The 13,854-nt window shown below is 46.7% G+C and overlaps 1 protein-coding gene across 1 annotated transcript; it reads left to right on the top strand.

Annotated features, from left to right (window-relative positions):
- Positions 1 to 11,978: 11,978 nt before the first annotated feature.
- Positions 11,979 to 12,874, top strand: LOC132387971 (gastrula zinc finger protein XlCGF49.1-like; the record flags this gene model as incomplete). The annotated part of the gene is made up of 1 exon (XM_059960291.1): positions 11,979 to 12,874. A coding segment is annotated over one exon (582 nt), but the record flags the coding sequence as incomplete, so codon positions are not given.
- Between the last annotated feature and the right edge of the window lie 980 nt (positions 12,875 to 13,854).

Consider the following 13,854-nt stretch of genomic DNA (forward strand, 5'->3'; position numbering starts at 1 on the left):
GTCAACCCATCGTGTCCTCTTGTGCCAAGATGAGGCCACCCTCAGGGTCCAGGATCAGCACCTCATATTCCGTCTGGGTACCTCCTTCCCCAACTTGATAGCATAAGTATCAATTTCTCCTTCCTGTGAACAAATTTCACTCTCACCCCTCCTTCTCAGACTTTTCACGTCCTCTCACCTGCTTATCTCTTCTCTCTGGGTCCACTGCTCCATCCCTTCCCTTTCTCCGATTCTCCGCTCTCCTCTCCTATTTGACTCTATTTTCTTCTGCTCTTGAGCTTTCCCACCTACCTGGCTTCACCTATCACCTTCCAGCTAGACATTTCACGCCGTCCCAGATTTTATTCAGATTTTTCCTCCATTCCATCTCAATCCTGAAGCAGGGTTCAACATGAAACGTCGACTGTTGATTCTTTCCTATAAATGCTGCCCGGCCTGCTGAGTTCCGCCAGCATTTTGTTTGTGTTGTTCTGAATTTCCAGCATCTGCGGACTTCGTCGGGTTTGTGATTTACCTCTCCGTTGTCCCTCCCGCCTCCGGCCACTGCTGGCGCTGCATGGACCTCCGGGCACCGGTGGCGCTGTGCGGACCTACGGCCACCGGACTATGTGCAGACCAACGGCCACCGGCGACTATGTGCAGACCACCGGCCACCGGCGACTATATGCAGACCTCCGGGCACCGGTGGCGCTGCGGAGAACCTCCTGCTAAACGCATGCGGTTTCTCACTGCATCTGTTGTTGGCGGTTCTCCGATTCGAGCGGGGGTGAGTCGGATTTGAGCCCGAGATTGTGTGAATCTGGGCCGGTTGCATTGCGCTCTGCGGCTGGAGCAGGGGTGCATTGCCAAGTTTTTGCTGCCGGAGCTGTACGAGGGGTGATTGATAAGTTCGTGGCCTAAGTTAGAAGGCCTGAAGTTATACAGCTCTCGGTACCTGCACGTGTAGTTCAACTCTTTGAGTGATTATGCAGAAAGTTTGAAATTAATAACTTTTGTGGTATTTCTGTTTCAGATAATTGAAAATAGCTAGGATTTGTAAACACGAGGAAATCTGCAGATGCTGGAAAGGTTTTGTAAAATTGACTTCTTCCACCTTCAGCCACGAACTTATCAGTCACCCCTCGTGTGTCACACCCAATTTTTGTACCTGCGCATTTCATGTACTGAACAACTTCCTTGCCCCATTCACGTAACACATATGCAACGAGCAGGTACACAAATTGAGTGTCATGCACACACACACATACACGCACGCACGCACACACACACACACACACACACACACACACACACACACACACACACACACACACACACACATATGAGAATATGGCTTTTTATAATGTCAAGCACTAAACCAAGATGAATGAAATATATATGAATTCCAGAGCTCCACAGAAATATAGTGATAGTTAAGACATATATTAAGATTATAGCCAATCACTGCATTTCAGTATATAACGTGCAATAAAACATATAATATTTAATTTAATAATATGACAAAGTATCGCACGGTTGCATTCACTAATTATCACAAAATATAATTATCAAGCAAATTAACGTTGTTTGCTTAGAAGCCATAGGGTTGTTTGTGAGATAAATTTAGTTTTGTATTAGCAGGTAATCCACGGATCACCACAGTCACAGCTCCTGGATTTCACCAAAAGCAATGAAATATCCAATCCTAATGTTATTAGTGGCAGTAAACCTGGGGATCAAGCTGCCCGGGTTTATGAGGTGTTGAGTGAGTATTTCTGGTCTGGGATCAGATGTTTGTTTCTGGAGTTCCTTTGGAAGCAATAACTGCCAGTCTGAGGAGGGAATGAGTGCCCATTCCATCCCTCGCAAGGAGAGGCTGTGAGGAAATGGGCTGTTCTGTGTTTGAACCAGTAGAAATAGACTCAGGGAGTTCAGTGTTCAAACTGTGTTTTGAAGTTCCTCCTCGCTGTCACCTGTCTGTTAGACAGTGGAAATCAAACAGAAACTCAAGTTGCTGGAGATCTGCACTAAAAATGAGAAATTCTGAATCCATTCTGATAAAAGGTTGTGAACTTGAATCGTTAAATTTGTTGCTCTTCCCACAGCAGTTCCTTACCTGTTGAGCGATTCTGGTGATTCCAGTTTGTTTTTATTACATTCACTCTGGAATGGTTTAAATTTCCTGATTTAAACTTGGGAATGTGTCCGGTGCAGTTGTTGCTAACAAGGTTCACATGAATAATCTCAGGACTGATCGGCTTTATGTATGAGGAGCACTTGATGGTTATGGGGCTGTGCTCGATGGAGTGAAAGGGGTGGGGGTGGTTAAGTAAACCTACCAAAGGCTGAAAAACCTGGGTGCAGTGGACAGGGACAATCAGAAGCCATGGAATGACCGCAGAGGTGCGTGCGCTGCTGAGGTCCCGCGACTCCGCCTTCAGAGCAGGTGACATGGCGGCTGTAACAACAGCGAGGGCCAATCTGTCCCGAGCCATCAGAGGGGCAAAGCGTGCACATGCCCAGCTAATCCACAATTGCTTCCAGGACAGCGGTGATGCGCGGCGCATGTGGAAGGGCATCCAGGACATCACCAATTACAGGACAACATCACCTGACTGTGCAGGTGATGCCTTCCTCCCAAACGCGCTGAATAACTTATACGCTTGGTTTGAGGCGGAAAATGACGTGGTGGCGAGGAAGTCCACCCCTCCTGCGAATGACCCGGTGCTGTGACTCTCCGTGGCCGATGTGAGAAGAACCCTGTGCAGGGTCAACCCACGGAAGGCTGCTGGACCAGACAACATCCCTGGTAGAGTGCTCAGAGGATGTGCAGACCAGCTGGCAGATGTTCTCACTGACATCTTCAACATCTCCCCGAGCAGCGCCACCATTCCAATGTGCTTCAAGGCCGCCACCATCGTCCCCGTGCCGAAGAAGTCTCCAGTGTCCTGCCTAAATGACTACCATCCCGTTACACTTACATCCATCATCATGAAGTGCTTCGAGAGGCTCGTCATGAGGCATATCAAGACCCTGCTGCCCCCCTCACTGGACCCCCTGCAGTTTGTGTACCGTCCCAACCGCTCAACAGATGACGCCATTGCCACCACCCTCCACCTGGCCCTAACCCACCTGGACAAAAAAAGACACATACGTTCGGATGCTGTTCATAGACTTTAGTTCAGCATTCAACACAATCATCCCTCAGAAACTGATTGGAAAGCTGAGCCTATTGGGCCCGAACACCTCCCTCTGCAACTGGATCCTGGACTTGCTGACTGGGAGACCTCAGTCAGTCCGGATCGGGAGGGCAATCCCCAGGGCTGTGTGCTCAGTCCACTGCTGTTCACTCTGCTGCAACACACAGCTCGAACCATATCATCGTTTGCCGATGACAGCACTGTGGTGGGTCTCATCATCAAGAACGACGAGTCAGCATACGGAGAGGAGGTGCAGCGGCTAACGGACTGGTGCAGAGCCAACAACCTGTCTCTGAATGTGAACAAAACAAAAGAGATGGTTGTTGACTTCAGGAGGGCATGGAGTGACCACTCCCCACTGAATATCGACGGCTCCTCGGTAGAGATCGTAAAGAGCACCAAATTTCTTGGTGTTCACCTGACGGAGAATCTCACCTGGTCCCTCAACACCAGGTCTATAGCAAAGAAAGCCCAGCAGTGTTTCTGCTTTTTGCGAAGGCTGAGTAGAGTCCATCTCTCTCCCACCCCCCCCCCCCCCCCACATCCTCATCACATTCTACAGGGGTTGTATTGAGAGCATCCTGAGCAGCTGCGTCACTGTCTGGTTCGGAAATTGCACCATCTGGGATCGCAAGACCCTGCAGCGGATAGTGAGGTCAGCTGAGAAGATCATCAGGGTCTCTCTTCCCGCCATCACGGACATTTACACTACACGCTGCATCCACAAAGGAAGCAGCATTATGAAGGACCCCATGCACCCGTCATACAATCTCTTCTCCCTCCTGCCATCTGGGAAAAGGCTCCGAAGCACTCGGGCTCTTTCGACCAGACTATGTAACAGTTTCTTCCCCCAAGCTATCAGACTCCTCAGTACCCGAAGCCTGGACTGACACCTTGCCCTACTGTCCTGTTTATTATTTATTGTAATGCGAGTACTGTTTTTGTGCACTTTATGCTGTCCAGTGTCGGTCTGTATTCTAGTGTAGCATTCTCTGTGTTTTTTTTATTACGTAGTTCAGTCTAGTTTTTGTAATTAACACCATGGTCCTGAAAAACTTCGTCTCATTTTTACTATGTACTGTACCAGCAGTTATGGTCGAAATGACATAAAAAGTTGACTTGACTTGACTTGACATGGAGTGGATGTTTCCATTAGACGGAGAGTCTGTGATCTGACAGCACTGTCTTAGAATAAAGATGCTTCCCTTTAAAACTGAGATGAGAAAAATTTCTTCAGCCAAAAGATGGCTGATCTGTGGAATTTGTTGCCACAGAGGTTGGTTTGAGGCTGTCATTTGGGTATATTTATGGCAGAGATTACTATATTCATGATTGCTAAGTAGCTTCAGGGTTACAGGAGGAAGGCAGGAATATGGTGTTGGAATAAATCTCAGTCATGGTTGAGTGCTGGAGCAGACTCGATGGATCGAATCCCCTAATTCTGTTCCTGCATCTTATATCTGACCATGACTGAACGATGACTCCTTCCTATCCCGTATCAGGTTCTGTGATGTGTCAGGGACAGTTACCGATCTGTTCACTGAGATCATTATATTTGTCTTCAATGTTTAGGTTTCAGTGAAAAGAAGTGTTTTGTTCTCCTTTGTATGGATAACGTGATTCATTATCTTCCATGTTGAAGTTAGACCTGCAGTGAGAGATTTATTGGAAGAAAAACCACGACTGAAGACGAGGGAACAGCAACAAGTGAACCAGCCCGAGGACTGAGAGCATAAACTGGAGAGGACCCATCTGACTCGGAGATTCCAGTGATTCAGTCAGGAGAAAGTTTGGTGAGTCTCACTTACTCAGACACTGGTCCATTAGACTTTACATACCTGTACAAAGGAAGGTAGGGAATAGTTGAGGTGAGACTGAATGTGCCCAGAACTGTCAGTTATGTCTATCAGACCCAGTTGCAATCACTCCAGGTCTGGTAATGTACTGTCAGTGTCCCAGCTCCTTAAAGTCACTCACATTCCCTCAGTGTTTGCTCATTTGAAGAACTTTCATCTTCTGAAGTAGCTTTTGGTCCGTTCTGAGTGTGGAGAGAGAAAGGGGGTTGTTCATATTTACTATCTTGCAAAAAGAAGTAATTGTTTACAATTACTTGCTGCAAACTCACTACCCATACCCTGTACATTCTCAACCAGATTATTGACATCGATGACAAGTAGCAATGGGTGTCACCCTGGGGAGCTCCAGGAGGCACGGGCCTTGACTCCAATAAACAGCCTCTCGTCATCACCATCTGCTTCCCACCATCGAGCTGTTCCCGGACGAGATCCTCCCTTGCTTACAACATAATCTGCCCTAGGACCCATCCTCCCGGGTCAGACTGTGTCTGATAACCCACATCTCCAACCTCCTTCCACCCCACCAGTAGACCCACAACCTTTCCCACCATTTACTCCACACCCACACACGTAAACAGATCCACATCACTGACATCCACTCTCACAGGTTGGGGGACCAGAACTATCTGAACCTATACTCCCGGCCCAGACTATGCAGCCGTCTGGCTCAGTCCTGGCCCTTTCCAACTGCAACCGACCTTCGATTTACGTAAACCTGTGATCATCGCCACCCAACCAGAAGTACATAGAACAATGTTGTGCTGACCCTCAAACCCTGCCTCCCATATCACCCTCCACCTTAAATTCCTCCATATACCTGTCTAGTATTCTCTTAAATTTCACTAGTGTATCTGCATCCACCACTGACTCAGGCAGTGCATTCCACGCACCAACCACTCTCTGAGTGAAAAACCTTCCTCTAATATCCCCCTTGAAACTCCCACCCCTTACCTAAAAGCCACAACCTCTTTTATTGAGCTGTGGTGCCCCTCGGAAGCCTCTTACTGTCCAGTCTATCTATTCCTCTTAATATCTTGTATACCTCTATGATGTCTCCTTCTATCTTCCTCCTCTCCAGAGAGTAAAGCCCTAGCTCCCTTAATCTCTGATCATACTCCATACTCTCTAAACCAGGCAGCTTTGTCTGTGCATAGAATCTTGACTTCCAACGGACAGAGCACGTCTCTCCCTACGAGATTACACCCCCGACTGGTGGTGACTGTAAATGAAACCTCACACTGGTTATCCTGGAATTCCACCTGCAGTGGCTGGGTACGTGAATACGTACGTTCCGTGCCTTCGAACCCAGACAGAGTGATTGTAGCGTCTGATAGCTGGAATCCCTTTTCCGATACTATTTCCTGATCGAGAGTGGTTGTGGTTGCCCTCATATCAATCATAAACGGAACTGGATTTCCAGCAACTTGCAATATTACTTTGGGCTCTTCCTGAGGGTTGGCACTCATGGTTGAAAGCATCTTCTTGTCAGTTTCTAAACGGGTTGTTGTCCCCACCTGCCCCTTGGCCAGTTTTTGCTCCCATTTCTGTTCCTCAGATATAGCCCGCTCGCATCTTTCTTCCCGCTGAGCATATTCACCTTTAATATTAGTTCCCTTCGGGGTTGATCGGGATTCGGAAGTTGGGTCCTAATGATATGTCAAAGCTCGTCGCATTCGATTTTGGTCATTCCCAGGCCAGTCCATATTATTTGTTTTAATCATGTTGGCTAACTTAGTTGGTAAGCATTGGAGCAATGGGTCATTGAACAGGGGGGACAGATTCCCATCATTAAAGTCTTGGTCTCCTGCGAAGCTGCCGTAGCAGGCCACAAATCACTCTCAATAGTCTGGTCCAAATTCCCCAGGCTTAGGTTTGCATTCAGGTACATTAGTGATGTTTACAGGTTGCTGGAGAGCCCTTTCCAAGGCTTGAATGATCTGGTTGGTCTGTTCATTCTCATTATGGTTTCCCGCCTGTAACTCCTGATAGGTTTGGTATCTCAATTCTGCCTTCCATTTCTGCCCTTCATCAGCTGAGAGAATCATGCAGGAGAGACCGAATAAATCTTGCAGGGTCGTGTTGAACATTTGTGTAGTACTGTGGACATACTGAACAAACTGTGCTGGTTTTTCTTTTCTATCTGGGGCCTGATTTATGATCATGATCATTTCTTGAGGCTTCCAGGGTGCATACACAGGATTCACCATAAGACAAAGGAGCAGCAGTCGACGATTCAGTACATTGAGTCTGCTCCGCCATTTCAACATGAGCTGATCAATCTCCCCTTGAGTCCCATTCCCCCGCTGTCTCACCATAACCTTTGATGCCCTGACTACTCAGATTCCTATCAATCTCTGCCTTAAATACACCCAGTGACTTGACCAGCACTGCTGCCCGTGGCAACAAATTCCATAGATTCACTACCCTCTGGCTAAAAATTTTTTTTTTTGCATCTCCGTTCTCAATGGGCGCCCTGCAATCTTCAAGTCACGTCCTCTCGTACTAGACTCGCCCACCATGGGAAACAACTTTGCCACATCCACACTGTCTGTGCCTTTCAACATTCAAAATGTTTCTATGAGGTCCCCCCTCATTCTTCTAAACTCCAAGGAGTACAGTCCAAGAGTGGTCAAACGTTCCTCATATGTTAACCCTCTCATTCCTGGAATTATTCTAGTGAATCTTCGCTGAACCCTCTCCAATGTCAGCACATCGTTTCAAAAATAAGGAGCCCAAAATTGCACACAGTATTCTAAGTGATGTCTTACCAGTGCCTTATAGAGCCTCAACATCACATCCCTGCTCTTATACTCTATTCCTCTAGAAATGAATGCCAATATTGCATTTGCCTTCTTCACCACCGACTCAACCTGGAGGTTAACCTTAAGAGTATCCTGCACGAGGACTCCCAAGTCCCATTGCATTTCAGAACTTTGAATTCTCTCTCCATTTAAATAATAGTCTGCCCGTTTATTTCTTCTACCAAAGTGCATGACCATACACTTTCCGAGATTGTAATTCAATTGCCACTTCTTTGCCCATTCCCCCAATCTATTCAAGTCTCTCTGCAGACTCTCTGTTTCCTCAGCATGATGGGCCCCTCCACCTATCTTTGTATCATCAGCAAACTTAGCCACAAAGCCATCTATTCCATAATCCAAATCATTGATATACAACATAAAAAGAAACGGCCCCAGCACGGACCCCTGTGGAACACCACTGGTAACCGGCAGCAACCAGCATGGGATGCCTTTATAAAACAACACACACAAAATGCTGGTGGAACACAGCAGGCCAGGCAGCATCTATAAGGAGAAGCACTGACGACGTTTCGAGCTGAGACCCTTTGTCAGGACTCAATGGGGATGCCTTTATTCCCACTCTCTGTTTCCCGCCAATCAACCAACGCTCTATCCACGTATGTAATTTTCCCGTAATTCCATGGACTCTTATCTTGTTTAGCAGCCTCGTGTGGCACCTTGTCAAAGGCCTTCTGAAAATCCAAATTCACAACATCCACTGCATCTCCCTTGTCTAGCCTACTTGTGATTCCCTCAAAAAATTACACTAGGTTTGTCAGGCAGGATTTTCCTTTAAGGAAACCATGCTGAGTTCTGCCTATCTTGTCATATGCCTCCAGGTACTCCGTAACCTCATCCTTGGCAATCGACTCCAACAACTTCCCAACCACCGATGTCAAGATAACAGGTCTATAATTTCCTTTTTGCTTCCTTGCCCCTTTCTTAAGTAGCAGTGTGACATTTGCAGTCTTCCAGTCCTCCGGAACCATGCCAGAGTCTATTGACTTTTGAAAGATCATTGCCAATGCCTCCGCAATCTCCACCGCTACCTCCATCAAAACACAAGGGTGCATTCCATCTGGTCCAGCAGATTTATCTACCCTTAGACTATTCAGCTTCCTGAGTACTTCCTCTGTCGTAATTGTGACTGTGCATATTTCTCTTCCCTGACATCCTTGAATGTCCGGTATATTTCTGATGTATTCCTCAGTGAAGACTGATGCATAATACTCGTTCAGTTCCTCTGCCATCTCCTTATCTCCCATTACAATTTGCCAACATCATTTTTTATCAGTCCTATATCTATTCACACCTGCCTTTTACTCTTTATATACTTGAGAAGGCTTTTAGTATCATCTTTGATATTATTTGCTAGCTTCCTTTCATTGTTCATCTTTTCCCTCTTAATGACCTGCTTAGTTTCCTTCTGTAAGCTTTTAAAAACTTCACAATCCCCTGTCTTCCCACTAATTTTTGCTTCCTTCTATGCCCTCTGCTTTACTTTAACTTTGGCTTTGACTTCTCTTGTCAGCCACGGTTGCATCCTTTTTCCATTCGAAAATTTCTTCTTCTTTGGAATATATCTGTCCTGCACCTTCCTCACTTCTCACATAACTCCAGCCACTGCTGCTCTGCCGTCCTTCCTGCTAGTGTCCCTTTCCAGTCAACCTTGGCCAGTTCCTCTCTCATGCCACTGTAATTTCCTTTACTCCACTCAAATACCGACACATCGGATTTCAGCTTCTCTTTCTCAAATTTCACAGGAACTCAGTCATGTTGTGATCACAGCCTCTCAAGGGTTCCTTCACTTCCATCTCTCTAATTACCTCTGTTTCATCACACAATACCCAATCCAGTATAGCTGATCCCCGAGTGGGCTCAACAATAAGCTGTTCTAAAAATCAGTCTCAGAGACATTCTACAAATTCTCTCTCTTGAGATCCAGTGCTGACCTGATTTTCCCAATCCACTGGCAAGTTAATATCCCCCAAAATTGGAATTCCTTGGAATGTAGAAGATTGAGGGGAGATTTGACAGAGACGTACCAAAATCATGAGGGTTATAGATGGGGAAAATGCAAGCTGGCTTTTTCCACTGAGATTGGGTGGGACTACAACCAGAGGCCATGGGTTAAGGGTGAAAGGTGAAATGTTAAGGGGAACATGAGGGGAAACTTCTTCCACTGACGGTCATCCGGGTGTGGAATGAGCAGAAAACCCAGCTGGTCCATGCGAGGTCAGTTTCAACTTCTAAGAGGGTTGTATAGGCACCTGGATGGCAGGGGTACAGGAGCAGACAGTTTAAATAGTTCAACACAAACTAGATGGGCCAAAGGGCCTGATTCTGTGTTGTGCTTTTCTATGACTGTGACAAGAACCTGAAATAATATGATTATTCTTTTAATTCCTTTTAACAGCTGTGCGGACCAACCATTCACCTGGGCAGGAAACGTTTACATGGCTTCAAAACTGTGGCACTTCACATTGACAATAGATAAAAGAAAATCCCAGCTGCACGTCAACAAAGGGTATTTGTGTGAGAGTGTTCAGTTACTTTGCGGACAGGCACTCTTGCAGCTCAGTGGAAACAGAGAATAATACCAATGGAGAGAGTCAAACTGAGCCAGGTCACAGATTGGTGACGGCAGAAATGCCCGATTCTTATAGACACAGGAAGATCATCAGAGAGTTTGATGGTCATTCCAGATACCTGCACTGTGCCCAGCTGGAAGATGACTTCTCTCTCCAACTTGGGTTGAACCTCACTGTAAGAGTGTGATGCCAGATCACACCTTGACACCTCAAGTAATCTCGTCTGACATATTGTCCTTCACCCATTGATGTACTATAAATCTTTTTCAGGTTAAAAACAACAAGGAAATTATCTACGGGGAGGTCAAACACAACACGCTGTTTTGTTGTCTATGTCCAGATATTTAAGAAGTGGAACAAGGGATTTACTCGATCATCATTCCTACTCAGGCTGTGGGGAGTGATTCACTCGATCATTATTCCTATTCAGACTGTGGGAGAGATTCATCGATCATCTGACCGACTGACATGCTGTCAATTTACACGGGGGGAATCCATTTATCTGCTCAGTCATCCACTCTAATGGCTCACCAGCGAGTTCACACCGGGGTGTGGCCATTCACCTGCTCAGACTGTGGGAAGGGATTCACGTTGTCAGCTCACCTACTGAGTCATCAGTCAGTTCACACGGGTGAGAGGCCATTCACCTGCTCTGACTGTGGGAAAGGATTCACTTTGTCATCTAATCTTAAGCTACATCAGCGAGTTCACTCTGGGGAGAGGTCGTTCACCTGCTCAGAGTGTGGGAAGGGATTCGCGTTGTCATCTCACCTACTGAGACATCAGTTAGTACACACTGGTGAGAGGCCATTCACCTGCTCAGAATGTGGGAAAAGATTCACTTTGTCATCTCAACTTAAGGTACATCAGCGAGTTCACACTGGTGAGAGGCCATTCACCTGCTCGGACTGTGGAAAAGGATTCACTCAGTCATCCCACCTAGAAGCACATCAGCGAGTTCACACTGGGGAGAGGCCATTCACCTGCTTAGACTGTGGGAAGGCATTCACACAGTTTGCTACCCTACAAGCACACTGGTCAGTTCACACTGGGGAGAGGCCGTTCACCTGCTCAGACTGTGGGAAAGGATTCACTTCGTCATATAAACTTAAGGTGCATCAGCGAGTTCACACTGGGGAGAAGCCATTCTCCTGCTTAGACTGTGGGAAGGGATTTGCGTTGTCATCTCACCTACTGAGACATCAGTTAGTTCACACTGGGGAGAGGCCGTTCACCTGCTCAGACTGTGGGAAAGGATTCACTCAGTCATCCCACCTACAAGCACATCAGCGAGTTCACACTGGGGAGAGGCCATTCACCTGCTCAGACTGTGGGAAAGGATTCACTTCATCATATAAACTTAAGGTACATCAGCGAGTTCACATGGGGGAGAGGCTGTTCACCTGCTCGGACTGTGGGAAAAGATTCACTTCGTCATCTCAACTGGAGATTCATCAGCAAGTTCACACTGGGGAGAGGCCGTTCACCTGCTCAGACTGTGGGAAAGGATTCACTCAGTCATCCCACCTACAAGCACATCAGCGAGTTCACACTGGGGAGAGGCCATTCACCTGCTCAGACTGTGGGAAAGGATTCACTCAGTCATCCCACCTACAAGCACATCAGCGAGTTCACACTGGGGAGAGGCCATTCACCTGCTCAGACTGTGGGAAAGGATTCACTCAGTCATCCCACCTACAAGCACATCAGCGAGTTCACACTGGGGAGAGGCCATTCACCTGCTCGGACTGTGGGAATGGATTCACTCAGTCATCCCACCTACAAGCACATCAGCGAGTTCACACTGGAGAGAGGCCGTTCACCTGCTCATTGTGTGGGAAGCGATTCGCGTTGTCCTCTCACCTACTGAGACATCAGTTAGTACACACTAGTGAGAGGCAGTTCACCTGCTCAGAATGTGGGAAAAGATTCACTTTGTCATCTCAACTTAAGGTACATCAGCGAGTTCACACTGGGGAGAGGCCATTCACCTGCTCAGACTATGGAAAAGGATTCACTCAGTCATCCCACCTGCGAGCACACTACTCAGTTCACACCGGGGAGACTCTAGACACCTGCTCGGACTTTGGGAAGAGATTCTCTCAGTCAAATCAACCAAATGTGCATCATTGAGTTCACACTGGAGAGACCGTTCACTGGATGTGTGTCCATCACCGTTGCTGAATGCAATTTCGAGACTGACTGTCGGTGCTGAACTCTGCAATCATTGCTGCTGCTCACCACACCCAGTTCTGCACCCTGGTCACTGGGCATGGGAGGAGTTTCTTCTGCTGCACATTCACCTTTAATAGGACTGGAGTTTAATATTCTGCATCTGTGACAAATAAATCAGTTCTATTTTAAACTCTGTCTCTGGTACTTAGTGAAATTATAACACACGTAGTGCACAGTAGAGAGTCAACTCAGGCCGCCTGGACTTTGCTGAGATTCAATTCCACGACAGTCCTTTTAAATCATCCCCTGTTATTCACCTCTCGCTCTCCCTGTGGTGATGGGTTCCAAATAGTCACCACTCTGTGGGTGAAGAGGTTTCCCTTGAATTCTCTGTGGACTGAAGAAGTTGAGCTGACTGCAGTTCTGTCTGACATGTTCTTCACCCCTCAGATCTCTGGATGAGGAAGAATGACATTGGTAGTTAACCTCAATAATCACGACTCATTTCCATTTTATGGGTCATTTTTCCTACTAACAAAGGATAGTTGAAAACACCAGTGTCGTTTAAAGACTGGAATTAGAATCGGAAACCATCAGTTGGATGTTCAAAGAATCATGGTCAGAAGCCAGAGGCAGGTCTGCACAGGGTAGAGTTTGTGGCTCTGGAAGATGGTTGGGGTAAGAACGTATTAGGAGAAGGGAATCAGCAGCAGGAAGTGGAAACAAATAACAAAATAGGAACATTTTGAAGCTGATTGACAGAAAATAATTAGGTTGTCTGACTGATGACAGAAACAATACCTGTTGTGAGGTGCTCCATTGGTCGAGGGAGATGTGGGTGTTGGGAATGGTTATCTCTCTTGAGGGAGTTAGTCCTGCTTGTTCATCCTGTAATATAATTTCTGGATGGTTATTATATAACCATATAATAATTACAGCATGGAAACAGGCCATCTCGGCCCTTCTAGTCCGTGCTGAAAGCTTACTCTCACCTAATCCCACCGACCTGCACTCAGCCCATAACCCTCCATTCCTTTCCCGTCCATATACCTATCCATTTTTTAAAAAATATCGAACCTGCTTCTACCACTTCAACTGGTAGCTCCCCCACACAGCTACCACTCTCTGAGTAAAGAAGTTCCCACTTGTGTTACCTCTAAACTTTTGCCCCCTAACTCTCAAATCATGTCCTCTTGTTTGAATCTCCCCGACTCTCAATGGAAAAAGTCTATCCGCATCAACTTCATCTATC

The sequence above is a fragment of the Hypanus sabinus genome, unplaced genomic scaffold (genome assembly GCF_030144855.1).
Source record: "Hypanus sabinus isolate sHypSab1 unplaced genomic scaffold, sHypSab1.hap1 scaffold_246, whole genome shotgun sequence".
Classification (NCBI taxonomy): domain Eukaryota; kingdom Metazoa; phylum Chordata; class Chondrichthyes; order Myliobatiformes; family Dasyatidae; genus Hypanus; species Hypanus sabinus.